General features: G+C 36.1%; 1 protein-coding gene across 1 annotated transcript in view; it reads right to left on the reverse strand.

The window, feature by feature from the left end:
* Positions 1-22082, reverse strand: part of cdk19 (cyclin-dependent kinase 19) — a 113893-nt gene extending 91811 nt beyond the window's left edge. Inside the window, exons 1-3 of the mRNA XM_039749764.1 lie at positions 22029-22082; positions 13454-13564; positions 9852-9992 (exon numbers count right to left, since the gene is read on the reverse strand). Coding sequence (XP_039605698.1) covers positions 9852-9992; positions 13454-13564; positions 22029-22082 — 306 coding nt within the window. The remainder of the gene's footprint in view (positions 1-9851; positions 9993-13453; positions 13565-22028) is intronic.
* Between the last annotated feature and the right edge of the window lie 3900 nt (positions 22083-25982).

Below are 25982 nucleotides of genomic sequence, written 5' to 3' on the forward strand. Positions count from 1 at the left end.
ATTTAGAAAAACATACAAATAGTATATATCTTAAAATATCCCATGAATACTTAAGTTTCTTATCCAACATCATCACCTTTGTTAGTCTAGCACTAGACAAAAGAACTTATTACTCTTTGACCTAAACATCCTGTATCACCTTTCTTTTGGCCACATATCACACAGCAGGCAAGGCAACAGCGTTTTGATAACTTTAAAAGCTGTGCATACTCACCTATTTAGAATATTCCTAAAAATGCAATTGAAAACAGTATTGAAGTTTTCCAAACAGAGGATTAAATTAACGTTGGATTCAGAAAGTATTTAGACTTCTTCACTTCTGCACACCTTACTGTGTTGTACATTACATTTTAAAGTTTGGAACCACCAGAATCATCCTAGACTTTTCTGTGTGGCCAAACTGAGTAAATGGGTAAGGAAGGTGTAGGTCAGGGTGATGACCAAGAACCCAACAGTCAATTTAACTAAGTTTAAGAAGTCCTCTAATAAGACAGGTGAACTTGTCAGGAGGACAACTGCCTCAGCAGCAATCCATCAAGGAGGCATTTTTAGTAGAGTGACTAGACAGAAGTCACACTTGAGAAAAGATTCTCTGGTTCGATGAGACAAAAACAGAACTTTTTAGGTACTTACCCTCGGAAATACAAGAACATGTTATCCTCACATTAAATGTTTTTGCTTTAATGCAATAAATATGATACGTGTTTTTGATGAATTAGTTGTTTCTAGGGACCTACTTTTCCACCACCATGGAATGGTACAGTGGACTATCTCATGATTATCCCCACTCTCACACTTGAATAACACCAACAGATAATGTAACTCCTCCACTTGAGGCACCCAACTTTAGGGAACAAGCCATTCTTTCATGAAAGAGGACCAACTCCTCATATTTGGAAAGCGCTAATTCTAACCTCAAATTGAATCTCACTCAACTGAAAACCATTCCTGTGTCCACTGAAGTATATTGAGGCCAAGAGGACAACATCATCTGCAAACAGTAAACATGCAGTCAACATGTTCTCAAACTGGACACCCTACAAACCTTGGCTGTGCCTTGATATACATGAAAATTGTGAACTGAAGAAGAGATAAAATGCACCCTTGGCAGAGTCTAATGACTAGAAACTCCTCATAGTAGTGGTTTGCGGTACAATGGTAGAAACAAGGCAATGGTAAAAATTTGTAAACAAGGAGAAATTTTTGTACATCATTTTAGTCGCAGTTTAGCATATTAGGAAGCAGCCTTTGTTACTTGTCACAAAACTGATGAATGTTGCAGCAGTGAAAAAGCTGGCTTCTTTATGAAAACATTAAGGACCGATGGAATGTGGTATTTAGCAATAAGGTGCCTTGTTTTTAGTACAGTTATATTTTTGTCTTACTCTCCTCCAGACAACTATACAAAATAATAGAAAAAATATAATTTATTAGCAGCACATGTTTTTTAGTACATGTAATAAAAAAAGATCATATGCTAATCTGAAAACTATTGTTGCTCCAGTTATTTCAGTTGGCTAATAAAGTATTTAATTGCAGTGTAATGTTTTTACACACTTGGAATTCAAAGTATATCACTTGCATCAATTTGATATGGGGAAAAGAGAACAAGCGAGGTGGCAAATTGTGGATGGAGCGATCTGTGTGTAAAAAAATACAGAAATGACTTATCTACAATGCTTCTAGAGCCCAAATGATGTAAGCAAATGCGAGAATGAACAATGGCCATTCTTTGTCAACACGAAAGGACCAAACATGGTATTTGGCCATGAATATGGTGCATTTTAGAAGAGAAAAAAAATGAGTACAGCAATAGTACACACATATTGAATTGCATAAACAAACACGTACATATTAAATTACATATGCACACATTGTTTTGCTGGAGATCCAGACAAAAACAAAGAATCACAACTGTTTATTCTTGCTTTTGTATACAGGTGCCGGTCATAAAATTAGAATATCATGACAAAGTTGATTTATTTCAGTAATTCCATTCAAAAAGTGAAACTTGTATATTAGATTCATTCATTACACACAGACTGATGTATTTCAAATGTTTATTTCTTTTAATTTTGATGATTATAACTGACAACTAATGAAAGTCCCAAATTCTCAGTCTAGTTCTGTAGGCTACACAATCATGGGGAAGACTGCTGACTTGACAGTTGTCCAAAAGACGACCATTGACACCTTGCACAAGGAGGGCAAGACACAAAAGGTCATTGCTAAAGAGAGATAACCGCACCCTGGAGAGGATTGTGAAACAAAACCCATTCAAAACTGTGGGGGAGATTCACAAAGAGTGGACTGCAGCTGGAGTCAGTGCTTCAAGAACCACCACGCACAGACGTATGCAAGACATGGGTTTCAGCTGTCGGATTCCTTGTATCAAGCCACTCTTGAACAAGAGACAGTGTCAGAAGCGACTCGCCTGGGCTAAAGACAAAAAGGACTGGACTGCTGCTGAGTGGTCCAAAGTGATGTTCTCTGATGAAAGTAAATTTTGCATTTCTTTTGGAAATCAAGATACCAGAGTCTGGAGGAAGACAGGAGAGGCACAGAATCCATGTTGATTGAGGTCTAGGATAAAGTTTCCACAGTCAGTGATGGTTTGGGATGCCATGTCATCTTCTGGTGTTGGCCCATTGTGTTTTCTGAGGTCCAAGGTCAACGCAGCCGTCTACCAGGAAGTTTTAGAGCACTTCATGCTTCCTGCTGCTAACGAACTTTATGGAGATGCAGATTTCATTTTCCAACAGGATCTGGCACCTTCCCACAGTGCCAAAGCTACCAGTACCTGGTTTAAGGACCATGGTATCCCTGTTCTTGATTGGCTAGCAAACTCGCCTGACCTTAACCCCATAGAAAATCTATGGTATTGTGAATAGGAAGATGCAATACGCCAGACCCAAAATTCAGAAGAGCTGAAGGCCACTATCAGAGCAACATGGGCTCTCATAACACCTGAGCAGTGCCACAGACTGATCGACTCCATGCCACGCCGCATTGCTGCAATAATCCAGGCCAAAGGAGCCCCAACTAAATATTGAGCGCTGTATATGCTCATACTTTTCATGTTCATACCTTTCAGTTGGCCAACATTCCTAAAAATCCTTTTTTTACTTTGGTCTTAATTTATATTCTAATTTTCAGAGATACTGAATTTGGGACATTCATTAGTTGTCAGTTATAATCATCAAAATTAAAAGAAATAAACATTTGAAATACATCGGTCTGTGTTTAATGAATGAATCTAATATACAAGTTTCACTTTTTGAATGGAATTACTGAAATAAATCAACTTTGTCATGATATTCTAATTTTATGACCGCCACCTGTACATTGTCGGGTATAATGTCTGTAATATTCTCACACACCTTGCCATGCTCTTTACTGTACACACACCTCATTCGGTCCACAATTTTCCAGCTAGTTTGTTCTCCTTTCTCCATGTCAAACTGGTGCTAGCTGTGTACTTTGTATACCGAAAGCTTTTATGCTCTACACCATTTGGCACATTTTGATGCTTGTATTAAGTTGTATGAAGACATTACAAGAGAGGTGGCTCATTGTGGACTTTTTATTAAACATTTTTTGCACTGCGCAAAAATTCTGTTTTCATTCAAAGACAATCCATATATATAATTCACTAAGGCAAGACACCTATGGAAAGCACACCGGAAGGGGCGTGGATTCACTAAGCCGACGACAAGTAAGACACCTATGGTGCACGCAGGGAGGAGCCATGCCCACCAACTCCAAGACCATTGGATACGACGACAACTTGCAGAGCCACGCCCACCAATTCGGACGCGACGACACAGAAAGAACGGTGTCATTTATATTCGTCTGTCGTAGAGGCCTCATGTACCTCCGAGCCACCTTGACTGTTCATAGAGGCATGTTTCTTGCGGTGGTGAGTCGCCATATGCAGCGTGTAAAACGGTTTGCGAGGGGTATCCCATGGGATCCTTTATTTATTTATTTATTTATTTTTTTATTTTTATTACAATCCATACAAAGCAATCAAGTTTTTACAAAAAGAAAAATTAAGTTAACAGATCGATCCCCACCCCTATCCCATGGGATCCTTAAAACGACCTCGTGCACCATAGCAAACTGTTTTACACACTACATACAGCAATTCGCATCCGCGACAAACATGCGTCTTCTTCACTCACGGACAATTATATGTTGCTCTCTCCAGAGTTCCATCTTTTCATTCACTTTCTGTTGTATCCTCAAACCCTCCCTTTTTAGACAACTGTGTCTTTCCAGAGGTGTTCAACCATCAATAAATAATTATGCGGCGTTTATTATGCCGCAGGTTCACTATTGTGTTGTATTTTGCTCTCTCCAGAGTTCCATCTTTTCATTCACTTACTGTTGTATTCTCACACCAACCCGTTTTAGACAACCATGTCTTTCCATTGAGCGTGTGTCTACCCGGCGCAGAGAGGCGTAAGCCGTTGAACCCCATTCGGGCGGCAAACCGTGGAATTCCCATTTAGTGCGACTCATACGCTCCCACTGGTTACGTCCCTACCCTTTGTGCACACCCCCCTCCCACCTCGCTACTACCGTGGTCGGGTGTCTTGGTGGATTATATATAGAAAAGCAGCCAAAACCACACAGAGCAATGAAACGTCTACGTTAGTCACAGGTGTGCATCTGGACTGTGTTAAGACGACAACGACTCAAGTGACGAGTTGGAGGTGGGCACATGAGCGGGCAGTACATACTGAACGAGAAATCAGCAGACTAGCATGACGGAGAGAGCTGAATGGACGTCCTTCTCCTCTCCTCCCGTTCCACAATCCGCGACTGAGCACCGTGCACCCCCTTCCCTCCATCTGGCAGGAGAAGGTGCGATGGCGATCCGCCAGTTTTCAGTCACAGAAGTTGGTTCGTTCCGTGCATTGTTACGATGTTGCTTTTCTTGCTGATTTATTACATTACCGATTTTTCAAATGTAAATTTTCTCCCTGTGCTTAAAAATCATTAAAAAACTGGCCTGATTATGCAGTGTATGCTACGCCGTGGGTTGGCTAGTATTTATTATTTAGTATATTTGCGCTCTGATGTTTTTAAATTGCAGTTAACATGACTGTGCATATATAAAAAAAATATTGTTTGATCCAGAAATTGTTTTGATATAAATTAAGTCAGAAAGATTCTGTTTTAGACATTTTTAGGTCTATACTGTGATATATAGCATTACACCCAAAATTTTGTAAAGCCATGATATATAATTTTGCTTATATCACTCAGCCCTACTTTCACAGTGGTAATAATAAGGAGAAGTACATTTTAGTATTAGTGAACATACCTGCAAAAATGATAGGATTTTTTCTACTTTTCCATGGGAAAAATTGAAAAGTGAATTTAATTTTCATATCATGGTATGTGATTAGACATTTTGCTACCATGACTAAAAATTTGCAAGCATTTTTAACATGCCATGTTTAAATTTTACTTTACTGCAGTAACATTGCATTTTACAACACTACATTTGTTGAATTCTGTTTGACTACTAAAGTTGAAACTATTGAAATCGATAGAATAAAAATGGTCAGTTTATTCTAATATTCAATATTGTCATTCATCCATTTTTAACACTGAACACATTCTAAGTTGTGTTCTTGTTTTTATTTTAAACTTTTTTTTTTTTTTTTTACTCAAAAGGCTTTTGGTTCAAAACCATTTGTATTTGATACACACATACAGTGGATATCAAAAGTCTACAAAACCCTGCCAAAATTGCAGATTTTGTGTAATAAAAAAATTAAACTAAGATAAATCCTGTCACACCTTAATCTACCTTAACTGCAGAATTGCAATCTATACAAGAAGGGGAAAACAAATCAGAAATTGTTTATTGAAAAAGGGGAAAAAAATCATACAAAAACCTGGTTGCATTAGTGTACACGCCCTTTAATAGTCAAGAATGTGGCTGCATCCACAATCATAATAAATCTCATCTCAAACAGTACATAGCATACACCTGACATCAATAAAAGTGGCTCTGATTGAGTTCAGATAAGGTTTTGCTGTTCCTGTGGGATTATTCTGATATCCTCTGGGTTGTCTACCAAAGGGAAATAATATTTATTCAAAAAAAGTGCTTCAATTCAAAACTAAATGTTTTCTTGGCATTCACACCCATAGAATGTATCTTTTACCTCTGCTACAAAGCTAAAAAGCAGTTTCTTCACTTTATATTTGTGTTATAGGTTGTACAGATGACTTCATAAAGTACCATTACTGTTGGCAGTGCTATTAAGAGACTGTATTAAAACAGTAATTAGCAAATGTTCTTGCTAATTATTGTTGAAACAGTGCTCTAGCAACACTCTATTTGGATTAAGGGTAAGAGTATTTTACAGTGATAAAGACTGAGTCACCACTCTGTGCAGGTCAATGAGAGCGGAAGTTTATTTTGGAAGCATCAGATTATAAGACAAGACAATGCGCCAAATTTACTAGGGTTCACCAAGAGACCATTTCGGTTAATTCTTGATAGAGATGAAGAAAGCCAACTGCTCCTTACTAAATGAACACCAGAAATGAATTTAAGTGGTAACAGTGTATAGTCAGCAACAGCTTCACCAAAATAAACAGGGGTGTTAATCAAACAAGAGTCGATAAAAAACAAGAGGCATCTATTTGTAACTGCAACCAGAACTGTTGCTTACTCTAATGGTCACACTAAGATATCTATGACAAAGCAGTGAACTGTACCAGTAAAATGCACCTATTCTTTCTCTTAGGAGCCAGGTAAAAGACATTTTTCCTTGACAGAAATTAAAAGCACCTTCTTTAGGATTGCAAGTTTTTCTATCCTATAGATCTTAGAGCTGGACATTGTGGAATCATTCTTAACACTCTTGGTGGATCATTAGCTCTTATATGTGGCTCCTCTAAGCTTTGTTAGTGAACCTAGTCTGGAAGAAGTCCTGTTACTTCAAGAAAGGAATCACATTATCTAGCTTTACTAGCAGTAGCTGTGGTGTTATTGTGCCAGAAAGTTCTTCAAAAGAACCTGTTGCAGCAACATATAGGTCCACACAGCACAGATACCTCGTTAAAATTATGGAAATAGTTTATCTGTATAAGATAAATTAGATTGCTAAGAAGATAGTAACAGAAAGTCAAATACCTTTGGTACTATGTAACCAACTCATGAATGACTCTCAGGTAAACTTGTGGAATTTAGAAGATTTTCACTAAATTTGAAACAAGAGAAATCTGAACTATAGCTAAACATAATTGTTCTCTCACTCTTGGCTGTCCTATGGAATATGCTAAAATTCCTCAAACATTCACTAAACAAAAATGCTTGTGAAGGTAAGTAGATTTAATACCAAGAAATACACAATCAATAAAAAGCATTAAACACATGTGAATTAATGAAATGTAAAATACTGCCAAATTATGGTTTTAAGAGTTTACGATCACAGAGACTACATTTTTTTCTAGATTTGTATCCACAAACACAGCTGCATGGCATTATCAAAGACCAAAAATATACATGAAAACTACAGTAGAAGTTAATACTTCAACTCTGTTTTATAGATGCAAAAATTATCTTAGATCTAAAGGACACAAATACAAAAAGAAAATTTAATGTAAGAAAAAACAATGTTAGAAATGTTTAAAGTGTTGTGAACAACCTATGAGCATCCAAGCCAACCACCATTCCAAACACACTGTATATGATTTACAGAAATATTTATATTATTTATTGAGCATGCAGAATGGTTGGCAATACAAAATAACCAAAAAAGTATCTTAACATTATTGAATCACTACTTCATAAAATAATTCAGTCAACATTTTAGATTCCACATGATCACAGTGGGAAATGCATGTTGATAGTTTAACCCGTATCTGACTACAAATACTATAAGTCTACAAAGATTTGTGAAGTTACTGCTTTCACAAATACCTGCAGAACTGTTAAAATGTATGCCTAGCTCTGGATACTTGTTCTTTTAAGTAGATACAAATAATAGGAGGCAATCTCCACTTACAACAAATTATTTAGAAACATACCTATAAACAGAACACAAATACAGTGGTACCTTGAGATACGAGTTTAATTCGTTCCATGACCGAGCTCGTAAGTCAAAATGCTCATATCTCAAATCAATTTTCCCCATTGAAATCAACTGAAAAACACAGCAATTTTTTGTTAAATGTTTATAAAAGAGAATCTAAAGAAATAAACAGATGTTGGCGGAGCCAATTAGCGTACTGTCATGTTTTTTTCTTTCACTTCACTTTTACTTAACTTAATTTTCTTCTTCACTAGTTTTTTTTTCTTTTTTGCCACACTTTTGTCACTTTCATTCTCAGGGCATTTCAATAGAAACCTGTCCAAGGAGCTTTGTTTAGTCCTCCCCTTTAGCATGTTTCTGAAATGAGTTAGGAAAATGTCATTAAATAGCACTGCTGCACGACCAGTTGCAACTTTTTCAGGGTTTTTCTTTTCAATAAAGTCAAGTGTTAGGCAAGTGTCATTAAATAGAGCCGTTGCATGACCAGTTGCAACTTTTTCAGGGTTTCTTTTCAATAAAGTCCAAGTGTTAGGCAAGTGTCATTAAATAGCGCCGTTTCTTTTCTTTAAAGTTCAAAACTTTTTCCCACATTGCCAACACTTCCTTTATCTCACTTGAAGAGACAACCTCCTCCGCCTCTGGCTCCTCTGCGATACCGATCTCCTGCAGAACCTAGGTATATTGTTGCGTCTGTAGTTCCGTCAACTCCTTTGTCATCAGTTCCTTGGAATGTGCGGTGACAAGCTCTTTGATGGCTCTTATTCTGAATTTTGGCTCATAACTCAAGGCAAAAAAGCGACCTAGTGACGGCTCGTATCTCAAAAAACTCGTACGTTCGGGCACTCAGATCTCAAGGTACCACTTGTAAATAAAAATACATAATTAAACATTGTTATGTTTTAAAATATTGTTTTAAAAATATACAATATGAGTTACTAGATGTTTTTAGAGTCTTATTTAACTTTATTTGTAAATGAATAGGCAGCACAAGTATCAATGTGAAATATGACAGCAGAAGCCGTCAATGGTATTCCATCTTAAATGAACAAGTAATATATTGAAGAAAAAGATTTATATTAGGAAATCTTAACATAATGCAGAGCCTACAAAAAGTCAATTCTAAGACAATAATTTCAGTAAATCTGATAACAGTGGTTTGACTTGGCAACATAAAATATTCACAACTTTAGTTTTTAATTATCTATCTATATTTAATGCACTAGATGTTCTCACTGTGGTTTGTTTATACAGTACTGTAGTTTCATAATTACTTTTGTATAAAGAAATAGTTGCGTGCAAACCAAGTGCCAACTTGCTATTTTACTTCTCCACTCTACTACGTTGCCAAATCTGCCAAATCTAACATACTAACTAGAAGATGAAATATATTTAAAGTTATTGCCCTTTATTTTTGTATGTCTTGTATGTCTATCTGATAGTTTTGTGGCAAATATTAGTTGTATACTGAAGCTGACATTTCATATTTATCTGCATCAGCAAGCAAACGTATACATTACAGGTAACTGTGAAATAATCTGCGGATGTGTGCCTCTATGACTGGGGTATAATTAGATGCATTTAGAAGCAGATTATAATACTTTGCAAAATCACCCATCAACCTGAAAAATCAACTGTCTCTCCATCTTATAATATGGTTTTTACTGACACATAATTTACATTTTAAAAGTTACTGGGTGGATTATTTTTAAGTGAAGAGTAAAAATATGATCATGACATATCTCTTCTGTTTTTTGTGGAGCCATTGACAAGAAAACATTGATTACTTACAAGGTCTCTATGTAACACCCAGTTTGCATGGAGGTAATGAATTCCATCAAGGATCTGATAAAGCAGGGATTTGACCATACTTCTTGGCAACTGCATGGGCTTTTTGTTAGCTTTTGAGGCACGGTGAAATTTAATAATATGCTGGAAAAATAAAGAAAGAAAGATTTAATTCAAAACACATACACACACCACTTTAGTCATATATAGAGAAGTTTTAAGTGCCACTAACTTCAATTCAACCCAAAATACTACAAATCTATTAAAAAAATTGGAGTGGACCTTTAATAGCTCACATTAATCTGTGGTATCTCAGAAGATTTGTTTCCTTTCAAATCCTATTCATTTTCTTTTTCATATACTGCACTGTTTAAAGTGTTTACATTTTTACTTTTAAAATATTAAATTCATTATATGAAATTTCATATATATGCATAAGCAGCTCCCTCAGTTGACTCTGCTGTTTCACAGTTCTAGAGCCCTAAACTGTGATCCTATTTTGACACTGCTTTTGTACTGAGTTTGCATGTTCACCTCATGTCTGTTTGTGCTTTCTCCAAATGCCCATAGATGTGGTGATTAAGATAATTGAAGGTTCTTGTCCAATACTGCAGGAATGTGCACTTGGACTATGTTGCCCTGGATCGAATAATCATGATTGAAACTGGATGGATGGATTTCTGGTATTTAGTTTTGGTTAAAAGAAAAAGATCAAACTATATTCTGCAACTACTTTGGCGGATTGCACTTCTTTGCTCTGGGCCCATACACCAAGCAGAAGGGTTTTATAAGCCTGTTTATTTTCTTTACTAGTCTGCATAAACAAATTTCAACCAATCTCTGTAACCTTTAATTGAAAAATGATATGCTCTGAAAATGGACATTTAATATACTGCAGACTAACATCTTCTGAATGTGTAAATTAATAACAAAATGAGTGAGTATAATAAGAGAGTCTTATGACAACATTATAAATATCCTCCATAAAATCATGGAGGTGAATAGGAAAGAAAATTCAGGAACATATGAAATAAATGGGGGACTGTCCATCATCTTCACCTGAGTTACTTTTTGGCTTATATCTTAAGTACGTACACAAAGATCTTTAACAGAACATTCACAATATTCCTCTGACTTCATCAATTTAGATGAACCACCATGAAAGTATTGTATCATCCATCCATCCATTTTCCAACCCGCTGAATCCGAACACAGGGTCACGGGGGTCTGCTGGAGCCAATCCTAGCGAACACAGGGCACAAGGCAGGAACCAAACCCCAGGCAGGGTGCCAACCCACCGCAGAAGTATTATATCAAGACAATTTAATTCAAAAAGCGTTCTAGTTGTGTTTGGGGATGATAAATACTGATGAATAAATTAGTATTGTTGAAGAAACAAACAATATAAGCTTTCACTCACTTGGACAGAAACTTACGTAGATTCCAAGTTTATGTTTATCATGTAATTAGTAAATTGTAAAATAGTACAAAGAAAAATGTTATTTGCAAGTTTTCTCAGAACAGTCGACAATATATAACCAACATATATTTCCAACAGAGACACATACACCCACTGACAAAACAAAGTATATATAGCATGCAAAATATACCTGTACATAAGGAATGAATAATTATTTTGAAAATCTGAGTATTATATATATTTATCTCCTATTTTTAAGTATCCTATATTTAATGACAGCTCTTAGTGAAGTTAGTTTTCTAAGACACAAAACTCAGTAAGAAGGTCTTAAAATCAGTGAGATTTCACTGTTTTACAACTATTCTAAAACTTCCCCCACTAACCTGTACACTTCACATTTTTAAATTAAACTTTAAACTTGTCCTGTAAGAGTTAGTGGGGATGTGTGTGATTGTGCCTTCTGATGGAGTGGAGCCTTTTGTAGGGCTGGATTCTGAGCTGTGCCCAATGCTGGTGGAAAAGTTCATGCGCAAGCATTTTAGAAATTTGAAGGAGTGGAAACTTTACCTTCTTGGCACTAACCCCGAGCAAGACTCAGGCTTAGGATTCTACGAAAGTAGGGTTAAACATGAGTCAAGCTTGGGGGTGACATGTGATGATTTGTTAAGCCCAAATAACCCACTGGGCCATCTAGTGGATGAAATAAAATCGTACTGCAAAATAAGTTTAGCTTTGTTAAGTCTTTTATTTCAGTTTTGTTAAGTTTACTCATTAATATAATATGCCCAACTGATCTGGGTTCCCATTCTAGCACTTCTTGTTATAAGTAGATTGAAACACTATAATCCTTAATAGAAAGAAGCACTCTACGGATATAATTCAAATTTTCCTACCAAAACTGATCCCTAGTATTTAAATAGATCTTCAGCAAATTACATTTACGTTATTTCCAGCTTCAAGGAATTACAGAACTTTTTTCTTTTAACACTAGAATCCCTCAAGCCTATAAAAAAAAGTCACCTTAAATTTCATCGCACCTCTCTATTAGCATCTATTGTTTTGCAAATGTGTCGATCAGCACAAGCACCCTGCTATCCCATTGCCATCCCAACTGCCACAGCTCAAATTGCACAAAAAATTCTCCCAGCTCAAATCTGTTAATCTGGGTGTGAGGTGCCAGGACTTGTATAGGGCATATAATATATCATTATTTGGAACACATGCATTTCATGTTTGTTCTGTGTCTACAACAATCTGAGTAAATGTAGGATGACGGGAAATGCGAAGCAAAAAATGTTGAACGCATAGGTTTTTGGTTACATTCCATATGAACTTCCAAAATTTTATAGTTTGTAGTGTAAGTCTGCTTGTGGCATATAAAAGCTTGATAGGTTTCCGTTTTGGCCAAAACAGTGTACAGATTTGTAAAATACAAACTCAATCTAACAATGATTTTACTGTATATTATCTTGCTCCTTGATTTCAGAAGTTAGATCCAAACTCAATTAGTGTAATTAAAAAAAAAAAGTTGGTGAAGTCATCAAACTACTTTGACACTTCCTAGCCCAGACAAGTTGTAGCACCTACGTGTCTTTTTAAGGATAACTGCCCTGTAACAAGTAGCAATGGTGGAAAACAATTATAAAAAATTTTATGCTTGTTTTTTGCCTTTGTCAACATACAAATATGTACAAAACTCCAAAAAAACCTGAATTTATTTTTACTGTACTTATCCTTAAACAAGGCTAATATCTGACCTACTCATATTATTCTGAAGAAAATAATTTAAATGTAACTGTTTTTTATATAAATTAAACAAGGTTAGATGGTTTACAAATGGTTTCAAATATGTTTCTATTAGCATTCATAATAAATTGGTAAAGGCTCAAAAACAACAGATAAGCATTCAGAAAAAATAAATAAATAAAAACTAAAGCATACAATATGTTCAGTTACTCTCTAGGCATGTTACATGATTTTGACGTTTAAAGTAAAGCATGACTGGATTCTACTCAAATGTGCAAATCTGTCTATGAATTGCTTCTTAAAATTTGTAATGTTCAAAATCATTTTTACCTTCTAGCTAAAAATCACTGCTAGATTTTGTAACATTAATACTAAAGTAAGCATAGATGCAATAACCTTACTTTCAGTCAAGTTAAAAATGAAATATGTTGACACATACCCATAAATCATGTTCAGCATAATCAAAGAGAAGCCAGACTTTCCTGTCACTGTGAGAAAGGAAAACCTTCTGTAGTGCAATCACATTTGGGTGCTTCAATTCACGTAGCAACTAAAAGGAAAGAAATAATATACATTTGTCATTTTCTTTGCAATGATTTACTGTAAATGTTTATATTGTAGATTTAACATATATACCAAAAAACAGGCATTTAAATATAAAAATACAATGTAGCTATGTTTAACAAAAAAAAAATCAACAATCTGAATGCTCCTTCAGCAAAGACTAACTTTTAAGCTACTAAAATCGAATATCTGATCCTTCTAGGAATGAGATCCTATAGTGGTAAAGACATTTGCATTCTGGTTTTGACATTTAAAATTTCAGTCTAGTAGCAAGCAAGGAGCCATGACTTGTGAGAGAGATTATGGGAAGACTATAATAGATTTATAAATATTATTGTGAAATTACAGAAATACTCAAAAACTTCACTCAACTCAGCAAAATGCATTGAACTGAATGAGGAAGGAAGAACTGAACTTGTTTTGAGTAGATTATAATGGTAAAACAGTATTTTAAGTCTCCGTGAAGGCTAGGGAATTGTCTGCCAACTATGCTGGGACTGATTATTTTGGCCAAAAATTTAACCTGAGCTGTGAGGCAGCTGTGCTACCATGTCTCAAGCAACAAAACTCACAGCCACAAACAAAACAGAGCAAATGGCAACAAAGTAGAAATAAGAAATAAAAATATATCATTATGCTCACAGATTTCTAATCTTTGGGTGCAATGTTTGACCGTGCTATGCAAAAATTTCTCATGTTGTAATTTTGCTTGCATGCGCAATCAGCAACACACAGTTTTTTCTTCCATCAAGAAGACAGAAACACTTTGTAATAAAGCTTTCATTATTTTTATTTCACAGAGTTTCATGCATCTTCTGATTCAGGCTGGGGAAATGTTCCTTTTAGGCTTGTTTTGGTTGCTGCCATGTGGCATGCCAAATTGCCTATGCTTTCAACCTGAGCCCGCTTCTCTTATATGGACCTGGCAAGCAGTTGGCAACTGGTATGGGGATGCGGCTGCTGAGACTCAAAGATCAGTTTGAGCCCCTGAACTGGACTACTCTGTACCAGCACTTCTCTATTTGAGCTTGTGAGTACCGTCAAAGCATGTCATGCAAGGGATCAGTTTTATATGTCTGGGCAGTTGTTGTTATCTGCGTTACATAGCGAGGAGCAGAACATGCTTAATCTAGCAATGAAAACACAATATACAATGAATCTATGCAGAACAACAAAGTATTTTCATAATATTCTAATTATGGTCAATTAATGTACCTTTCATATGAAGTTTTTTTTTTTCTTTTTATGATAAATGTGTGGTGCAAATCCAGTCTGAGTACTGACAGGATAGATACATCAAGCATGTATGAAAGTTCTGTGCAGGACTTCTACAGCTCTGAGATGTTATGATGGCTTTGCAAATCATCATTAAGGGCTGGGAAAAAAAAGCTTGTCTAAGCAAGTTGCAGGGCAGATTTCCAGGAAAAACATTTTATGAACAAGATCACTGGCAAAAATGGAATACCACTCTGCAGTCAATTTTGCACCACTCAATGAAAGAATTAGCTCAATAAGAATTTGAATTGCTGGGAAGATCAGTAATGGTTTCTAAAGAGAAAGAGAATACCATAAATAGGCATCATGTACAGTCAATTTTTATGTGTATAAAAATGAGATTCTGTCATTCTACTTCATTGATAGTTTGTGAAGGCATGAAATTTATTGCATGATGACAGCATTGGTATTAGATGTATGTGCTAGTTATAGCTTGTTTTTAAAACCTTTTACAGATTCAAAGCATATCTGAACTATGGGACAAATGTCATTGATATAATTTATAGTGTTGTTGTCAGTCATAGGGCCACAAGATCTGGACACTTCACAAATGAAAAGGGACAAACAGTCAGCTGATCACCACTCAGTAGTGAAACTGTATAAACAATCAATATGTTGTGTGACAAGAACCTGATTACCAACTGAAGTAGTAACTGATGTCAGAGACATCATGAAGTCAGAACAGACACTACTCAACTATTTTTACTGCCACTCTAGTTCAGCTAAAATAAGCTATGGCGAAAATGTACAATTATAGCTTGAGTGTCTCCAGATGTGAATTAAAGGTTTCAGCAGATCAAAATGACTGGAAATGCTTTGATGGTTAAAGCAAAGGGTTAAGCCATAGAAAATAAATTTCTGGCAACTTCATGTTTGGGTTGTTAATTGAGACTTGAAAATGTATGCATGAAAAATGTGTAGCAAATATCGTGCACACCAAGAAGCAACAGCATGCAGCAGTCATTTAACTTTGAGGTTGTTCAAATGTAAATGCAAGACTGTTTTGGAAGAGTATGCAGCTCTACAGTAGAGTCCATCTTTTGAAAGTCTTCACTTGCAAGTGAAAAATAGGTCACTCATGGTTAGCCAGAATGATCACATAAATTTGAGAGTAGAGACGGAAACATACTATTTTAGATAGAAACAAATCATGATGCCCACAAAACAAAAAAAAAATGAAGATAATTAGGCAACATTCACTTAAAAATACAAGCAAAGCACAATGCCCCAAGATAAGTAAGCCTCACAGATTCACTTAAGAAATGGAATCATGGGAAAGTCAAAGTCAATCCCAGTAGTATCAGGTGCTAGCCACTTATGACAGCCTACTGATTTCACTATTTGGCCCACTTAGGCCAGGTTTATATTTCACGCGATGCAACGCATGCTCCAGCGGACACTACTGCTACGCAAGATTTTGGGTTTGCTGTGTTGTGAAGTGCCTGAAACATCCATTAAAATACGAGGACACCTTGCCGAAATATCTCTGAAAAGGATGATTAATGATTAAATCCATCAATCCAGGGATGCACCCATTCCAGCTAGCATTGGGCACGCCACAGAAATAATCCCTGGATGGGGCATCAGCTCATTGCAAGGTGAATACATGCACTCACATACACTAGCGTCATTTTAGCGTCACCAAATCCCCAAATCTGCATACCTTTGGGAGGAAACCGGAGCACACTGTGGAAACCCAGCAGGAAAACATGTAAACTCCAGGCAAGGAACACCAGCGACGTGACTCCCTGCGAGACAGCAGCACTACCCTTCCACCACCGTGTCACACCCATGTGTGTAATTATTAACAGTATTCATTATTTAAACGAAATTAACGATCTGTAAAATATAACATACATACTTTAATGCATTTCATCCTGAAAGTGAAGTCAAGTATAAATCTAACAAACAAATCAACACCCACTCGTAAGAAATAGAGCATGGCTAACAGAGTAAAACTTAAAGCTTGTAAAAATAAATTAATTGATGAGTTTAATAGGCGGATAAAGATAAATGGAGAAGAAAAAGAAATGGGAAGAGAATTACTTCCTCAGTGCTTTATGAGCTTATTCTAAAATATTATTGATTTGATCCTGCCAGGGTTTGAAAAAGTTCTGTACAGATCCTCTAACAGAGAATTAGATTTTTTCCAGTTTCAAATAGTATAAAACATCAGTTACCCACTAACTTAAAAGAGGAGAGTTAGGATTCTTCCAGTTTAGCAAAGTAAGTCTGCGCGCCAATAGTGTAGTGAAGGCAATCACAGTTTGTTTGTCCTTCTCCACTTTAAGCCCATCTGGAAGAACACCAGACACAGCTGTTAATGGGTTAGGAGGGATTGTGACACCAAGGCTGTCTGAAAGGCACTTAAAATTTTTTGTCCAGAATGATGTTAATTTGGTGCCAGCCCAAAACATGTGACCCAGTGAGGCTGGGACTAGATTGGAGCATTCACAGGTTGGATCTTGCCCTAGAAACATTTTGGACAGTTTTAAGTGAGACAGATGTGCTCGATATATAATTTTGAGTTGAATAATTGTATGCTTTGCACATATGGAGCTCGACTGAATTCTCTGCATTACTACCTTCCACACCTTTTCTGATATGTTGAGTGAGAGATCTTTTTCCCATTGTCCTCTTGGATCTTTGAAAGGGAGGGACTGTAAATTAATTTTATATATTGCAAAAATGCTGTCTGAATCCTCAAAACTGAGCAATATTTTTTCCAGCACAGAGGAGGGTGTGAGATGAGGAAAATCGGGCAGGTTCTGTTTAACAAAGTTTCTAATTTGAAGATAGTGAAGTTAAATTTGGAATGTAATTGTTCATAGGGTGCAAAGATGTTGTCTATATAAAGATCTCTAAGCAAATTATTCCCAAATGTTTTCCAGATATCAAAAACTGCATATGTTTGTGAGGGTTGAAAAAGGTGGTTCTCATGCAGAGGTGTCACGGATAAAAGATTCTCCATCCTAAAATGTTTTATACGTTGGTTCCATATTCTGAGTGAATGAAGCACAATTGAGTTATTAGTATATTGTCGATAACTTGCATTTATTGGGGCACAAAGCAGGGAATATAAAGAAGTACTGCAGGATTTTATTTCTACTGCAGACCAAGCCTGTGTATGTTCATCTATTTGTGTTCAAGTTTTTAGCTTGTATGTTTGCTGCCCAGTAATAAAACTGAAAGTTAGGTAGAGCCATGCCACCTTCTGCCTTAGGTCTTTGTAGGGTCGCTCTTTGGATACGTGGATGTTTTGAGTTCCAAATAAATGAGGTTATGGTTGAATCTAATTGCTTAGAAAATTATTTCTTTATGTATATTAGAGTGTTTTGAAATAAAAAGAGAAGCTTAGGAAGGATATTCATCTTAACAACGTTAATTCTTCCAACTAGAGTGAGATGAAAGGTTGACCATTTATGCAAGTCTTGCTTAATTTTTTTCCATACAGATGGCAAAATTTTGTTGATAAAGAGCTTTGTTTACTTGTGATATTTACCCCTAGATATGTAAACTGATCTGCAATAATAAAAGGGAAGGTGTCAAATCTAATATTGTATGCTTGAGAATTCACTGGAAAGAGCACACTTTTATTCAGATTAATTCTGAGACCAGAGATCTTTTGAAATCCTGTAAGTGCTGTTAAGACTGCAGGCACAGTATTTTGTGGGTCTGATATATACAGTACCATATCATCTGCATATAGAGAAATTTTCTGTTCAAGTCCTTCTCTGATAATCCCCTTTATCTGATAAGCATTTCGATAGTGAACTGCCAGTAGTTCAATGGCAATTGCAAATAGCACTGGTGACAAGGGGCATCCTTGTCTGGTTCCACGGTCTAGTTTAAAGTAGTCTGAACAAATGTTGTTAATACAAACTAATGCTTCTGGATTGGTATACTGTAGTTTGATCCATGCACAAATGTCCGGGCCAAACCCAAATTTCTCTAATGTAGTGAAAAGGTAGTTCCATTTAATCACGTCAAATGCTTTTTCTGCATCCAACGATAATAATATCTTGGGGGTGTTTGACTTTGCTGGTGAATATATTACATTAAACAGGCGTCGAAGATTGGAAGCTAAGTGTCAGCCTTTAATAAATCCAGTTTGATTTTGTGATATTACCGAAGGCAGCACTTTCTCCATCCTTCTAACTAGGACTTTGGAGAGTATCTTAATATCATTATTCAGAAGTGAAACTGGTCTGTATGATGCACATTGTAATAAGTCCTTATTTTGTTTAGGAAAGATGGTGATTAATGCTTGGCAAAAAGTTAGATTAGCAGTTAGTTTGAAGGTGAAATTAGAGTCAGGTGTTTTCAATCAATGGGATGACAATCAGGTGTGAATGGGCACCCTGTGTTATTTAAAGAACAGGGATCTATCAAAGTCTGCTCTTCACAACACGTTTGTGAAAGTGTATCATGGCACAAACAAAGGAGATGTTATTGATGCTCATCAGGCTGGAAAAGGTTACAAAACCATCTCTAAAGAGTTTGGACTCCATAAATCCACAGTCAGACAGATTGTGTACAAATGAAGGAAATTCAAGACCATTGTTACCCTCCCCAGGAGTGGTCAACCAACAAAGATCACTCCAACAGCAAGGCGTGTAATAGTCGGCAAGGTCACAAATGACCCCAGGGTAACTTCTAAGCAACTGAAGGCCTCTCTCACATTGGCTAATGTTCATGTTCATGAGTCCACCATCAGGAGAATACTGAACAACAATGGTGTGCATGGCAGGGTTGCAAGAAGAAAGCCACTGCTCTCCAAAAAAAAAAAATTGCTGCTTGTCTGCAGTTTGCTAAAGATCACGTGGACAAACCAGAAGACTATTGGAAGAATGTTTTGTGGACGGATGAGACCAAAATAGAACTTTTTGGTTTAAATGAAAATCATTATGTTTGAAGAAAGGAAAACACTGCATTGCAGCATAAGAACCTCATCCCATCTGTGAAACATGGTGGTGGTAGTATCATGGTTTGGGCCTGTTTTGCTGCATCTGGGCCAGGACAGTTTGCCTTCATTGATGGAACAATGAATTCTGAATTATATCAGAGAATTCTAAAGGAAAATGTCAGGACATCTGTCCATGAACTGAATCTCAAGAGAAGATGGGTCATGCAGCAAGACAATGACCCTAAGCACACAAGTCGTTCTATCAAAAAATGGTTAAAGAAGAATAAAGTTCAGTGATCAGAAAGTGATCAATTCAGTCAAAAGGGATGTTTACTGAGCATCATAATTTCAATCCATGACAGTAGTCATTCTGATCCTGGTTTGCAAAACACCAAATCTGTCTCTCATATCTTAACAAAAATATTCCCAGATGGGAACTCTGCCAATAAGTAATCAATAAAATACAAGTTGCACTGGTTTTAGCATAATTATTTAAAAATTAAATACTATAAACTACCATACTGCTCCATTTAATTGGATTGAATTTTGATATTTGGGAAATTAAAAGACATAATTAACATATTTGTCAAAGGGGAAAAAAGAAAGACATATATCGTGCTTTGTGCTTGATATACTGTACATATATGTATTAAGCCCTAATCAATTTAGCACCCCATTGAACATCATTTATTTTACATTAATGAACTATGAAAAACAGGTGACTTTACATATAATAAACATCTCCATAATATACAACTATGCCATATATAAGTATTTTAAGTATCTTGGGTGAAGCCGACGGACAGTCCCCCATTAATTTCATATGTTCCTGAAGTTTTCTTTACTGTTCACCTCCATGATTACTGGACAGTTCGGAAGTAATCCTCTAAGCAAACTCCATCTTTTCCTGAACTATAAGCACTTCAAAGAAATGTCAGTATGCAGGGATACTGCCTTCAATACAAATACAGTCCCTATCTGGAGTGATATTTTGCTATTTTAATCTTATAAGGAAGCAGAGTTACAAAGTTCTCCCAGTAATATCCATTGTATATCAAGACAAATAGGACAGGACCCAGATGGCTTCAGTCAAGCCACTACTGGAGGCTAAATAAGGAAGGAAATTGTCAGTCTTCAATATGCAGATGAAATCTGCAAAGATTAATGTGCAGCTAGATTTTCTGTATCCGCTTTTCTTGGTCACATTTAATGAACGCCATGTAAGTTTTACTTAAAATATTTATCCTATTGATCACACACTATGTTATTTACCATGTTGGCAAATATGTTCAGTTTAGTTTGTTACCTGATGTGACCTTATAGTCTGTCAATGTATCTGTGCTTGCTTAAAAAAAATCCAGTATAGGTAAACAGAGTTAACCTTCAAGACTATTTTTTTTTAATACCCATTAATTAGCAATCCTTATAAAAACCATTACCAAGGTCAGCAAAAAAATATAAAACAGTCAGCACTGTATGACATTTATATTTTTTGCATCAGTGAATTTGTGTTCTTTGGAAAACAGGAGTTTTTTTTATATATAAATCAGTAGAGGATTTAAACAATTTTTAAACTGTAGAATGTCATTATTAATACAAAAGAGAATTGAATAACAAAAAAGCAAAATGACAAGAAAATATGCTGCTGGAATAAAAAAATTAAATCTTTTTTTACAATATGAAAAGTATACAGTTTTTGCTTGTGTATTATGACAAAAAGCTTATCAAAATACTTTAGCCCTCTGAAAAAGCTATAAAGCTTATGAAGTGAGGTATTGCTACCTAAAGTTATTTGCATTTTTATCCAGGTTGTCAATGCCTGATCAGGACACCCTTAAAAAGCCTTAATGAAAATCCTAGGTCCTAGGAAGATAAAGGTCCACAGTTACTCACTTTTCTGTGCATTTTATGATTGAATTCTTTTCCTTGGTTGGAGTCGAGAACATTGGCATACTGCAGTTAGAAAGGTTCTATGACGATATTGCTAAACTAAAATTTAGTTGCTGCACTGTATCCTGATTTCAGGCAAACTTTCATCAGACTGGCAGTATAGATGGTTAACTAAGAGGTGGTTGCTATTGAATGACCACACCACAGAAGGACCAACACAGGCTGGTATATCTCAGAGATCATTTCAGATTTGCCACCAGTATTGCAAGCTGCAACTAGGTTTCTTGCTGCTGAGCTTAGAGCAAGATGGCCTTTCAGAGGCTGTTGGGGCTACTGCTATCCTGAGTAATGGATGATGGTGTGCGGATACTACCCTGACCTTAGACAAAGAGAACATCTTTGGAATGCCATGAATTGCAACAGATGGAGACATTGTACTCTGCTTGCCAGTGACCAGCAATTTTGTCAGGCCCTAAAGGAGGAATGAGTAAACATTCAACAACTACAGATTATGAGGCTAACTGACTCTATACACCAGAGGTGTCAAGCAGTGTTACCTGCAAGAGACAGTCACACTAAATACTAAAGCACTACAAAGTGACTGTTGCTAATGTTCATAGTTATTGTTTTCTTGTTATTGTTCTGTTTAATATATTTCCCATTATTTGTATATTCTTATTTCCATAGTAAAGATTGAAATTGGGCGGCACGGTGGCGCGGTGGTAGCGCTGCTGCCTCGCAGTTAGGAGACCCGGGTTCGCTTCCCCAGGTCCTACCTGCGTGGAGTTTGCATGTTCTCCCCATGTCTGCGTGGGTTTCCTCCGGGTGCTCCGGTTTCCTCCCACAGTCCAAAGACATGCAGGCTAGGTGGATTGGCGCTTCTAAATTGGCCCTAGTGTGTGCTTGGTGTGTGGGTGTCCTGCGGTGGGTTGGCACCCTGCCCAGGATTGGTTCCTGCCTTGTGCCCTGTGTTGGCTGGGATTGGCTCCAGCAGACCCCCGTGACCCTGTGTTCGGATTCAGCGGTTGGAAGATGGATGGATGGAAGATTGAAATTTCAGTCCAACAACAAGTTCTGTGTTTTTTATCTCCTCAGTATTAATATCCTTTTTTGGTACTATGATATTTTCCTTATGATAATAAACAGTTTCATTTTCAAACAGGGCTTGGAAATATGGCCAAAAAATTAAACCTTGATTTTTTTTTTTTAAATTCATACATATTTCGTGTTTTATATAAATATTGTAACAAAGAAATCACTTTCAACTATTCTTCAGCAAAAAAAAATAAGATGGTTGTCCTTAATTTGCAAACTGACAATACAACTGTATCCTTCCTAGAAGTACAAATCATATATTTTTATTGACAATGAGAAAATGTACAAAAAAACAACTTCTTTCTGTGCAAATTTTTTTGTAATTTGTTTTTACATTTGTAGCCCTCCTTTTCCCTGTGGCATACACATTCCTTTCACATCACTTACAAGGACATGCAGTTTTCTTTACAACTTTTTTTTTCCAGCCCTTACTGATCTTTCTCACACCGAAGACATGCCTTCCACTCTGTCACAGGTGACTTTACTTCTTATTTTTTCTTAAAACGAACACTTTAGCTTGCACAGCACACCAGCCTGCTCCTTCCTTCTACTATAACTACAGGTCTCTGGAGTTAACTGCCTGTAGCGGAGTCACTTCCTCCAAGTGCACTCTGATAGCCATCTGGCCACCTGTTACAGACAACCCACTTGTTCTTCTCCCAACACTGTAGCCTAGCCACCATTGCAGAGTAAGTAGTTGTGATTGACAGCTCCATCACGTTCTCCACCCCTGGTCCCAGAAAAGAAGCACTGTGCTCCTAACATAATCACGCTTTCTAACAGGATATACAATAGAGACCGTGCCATGTGCAGTCCATGCTGAAACATACCAAAGAATGCTCTGGGGCTGTCGGTTGGTGACAGGCTTAACTTCCATACTGTGCTTTCTTGCACTGGTTTTATGTATTAATTGCGAATATATATGCTACTTTTAACTGCTATTGTTGTAGAACAAAGCAGGCATTTCCCATTCTGCTAGGCTTTTAAGTGGCACACCAGGCCTATTAGGACAGCATTTAACAGGGATGCAGAATATCAGCTTCCAATTCCCCCAACTTGCATCACAAAGTAAATCACCGAATTCCACTTTGTACCAATATCAGTCTGTATTTCATTTGATTAGAAAATGTGTATATCAGAGCTGACATCTTTGCAGAGGCCCCTTTAGACCAAAACATGCCAAATGGACACTCAAGCCCAAACAAAGAGATATCATTCAACAAATAACTATAATGGAAAAAATAACACACCTAATGAAAAGGCACTAACTTTGTAACTGGAAGTGAAATTAATCCAAATACAAGAGATTACACATTCCTGCAAAGCAAGTAGCTTCGGATGAAGCTAACTTTTTGACATGATTATTAAATTATTAACAAAAAAACAACCCCTCCATTCAACTTTCATGTTTGAATATCGCTGTAAAACATTAATTAAAATAATAATAATAATTGTCTGTTTTCAAGTAAAGATAAATAATTGATCTTACTATTGTCAAGGACTTAAAAAAAAAACAAAACACAACATCGCCATAAAGTTTAATATGGTCATTATTTCATTAATGATATCAGAAACCTTTAGATTTGCCTGTTTGCCGCAAACATATCAATGCACTGCCATAAATGTAGTCAGAAAATATTAAGCTATTATTTGTAGAAGCTTCTAAGTTATTGTTATCATAGACAAAACACACATGTACAGAGTCAATTTTACTTAAAAGATACAGTGAAATCTACAAAATTACAAGATGCAAGATATTCATCCATCCATTTTCACTGAGTCAACTCAATCCATTAGAGGATGACAAAGCTCCTGAGATTCGCAGCATCAGGGACAAGTCAAGAAGCAGGGATAGTGATGATGCCAGACGCAAAACACACACTTATACCCATAGTGCCCATTCACACTTAAATGTTTTTCTAGAATTTTAACACTAGAACAGACCTCTTCTAAATTGCTTTTAAGGTTACTTGCCATTATTTTCAATGACACTACTAGGAATTTTAGCAGGGAATGATTTACAAAATTCCTGTTTGCAGCAGTTTTCATGCAGTTTCAGCCAAACACATGTTCTCTGTTGAGAAGAACAGTACAGGTAATGCTCATAAAATGGTGGACAGCGCTTTTGGACTTACTGTCTTCTTGTTCCAAGTTAATGACTCACTAAAGAGGGCTGCAAGGAATGATGATAGCTTTGGAATTTGCTTCTTAATTAGCAAATAGTTATAATTTTCTGTTCTGACAGGTTCCTTTTAAAATAGTCAAAACTCATCAGAACATACTGTACATAATACCCCATTCAAGCATGTCAGTTAAAAATATTTTCATGGAGGCCCCTGAAGAAAGAGAGAAAGGGAGAGGGAGAATATTTGTGTCTTTTTGTATATTTAAAAGTTTCCACATAAATTTAATATTATAATATATATTTACAGGTACATGATTCTATATAGCCCTAAGTAAAACCTGTGACATCAACCATGTATGATAAAACATTAAAAATATAAACTGAAATGGACAACAATAAAATAGTGACCACCAGGATTAGAAACACTAAAGTCACAGAAGATATTCTGGAGAAACAACAATCACCTCACAAGATTAGAACACCTCAGAGCCCACAAAAGTTTGACAGAAAATTATGTCCATCATATTTTCCATGCAAAAAACTTTAAAGAAGCTTAAAAAATGCTTGAGAATGCCTGAAAAAGGCCATTTGAGACCAAAGTTAAGTGCTTTCTATAAATACATTTTTTTAAATATCATAATATTGGTGTTTTTTTGTTCAAAAATTACATGTATTAACTATTTTACAATGTGTGTATAATCGCAAGATGCGGATCAATACATAACTGTCTTAGCTTAAAAAATGGACGTATTTGGTAAGTTTTTAAGCTTTTTGTCCATGTCCCATATTCTGCAATGTAAAGTGTTAGTGCAAGCAAGTTATTATTTTTAAATTTATAGGAAGTCATTAACTTCAGAACACACTTTCATGTGTCACATGCACATATTTGTATAGCATGTTTGTGAAGAAATAACTGACTTGAAAAATAATTATCCTTTAATGATGAAATGCAGGCGGACAATAATGTTGGCTTTTTCAAAAATGCAACACTATGAACTGATTAAAAAAACTTAGTTAAATCAGTTTATTTCAGACATACTGTCACATACAGTCAACTCCAGAAATATTGAGCAAAAACATTATTATAATATAGATAACACATAATGATTCTAA

The sequence above is a fragment of the Polypterus senegalus genome, chromosome 3, assembly GCF_016835505.1.
Source record: "Polypterus senegalus isolate Bchr_013 chromosome 3, ASM1683550v1, whole genome shotgun sequence".
NCBI classification, from domain to species: domain Eukaryota; kingdom Metazoa; phylum Chordata; class Cladistia; order Polypteriformes; family Polypteridae; genus Polypterus; species Polypterus senegalus.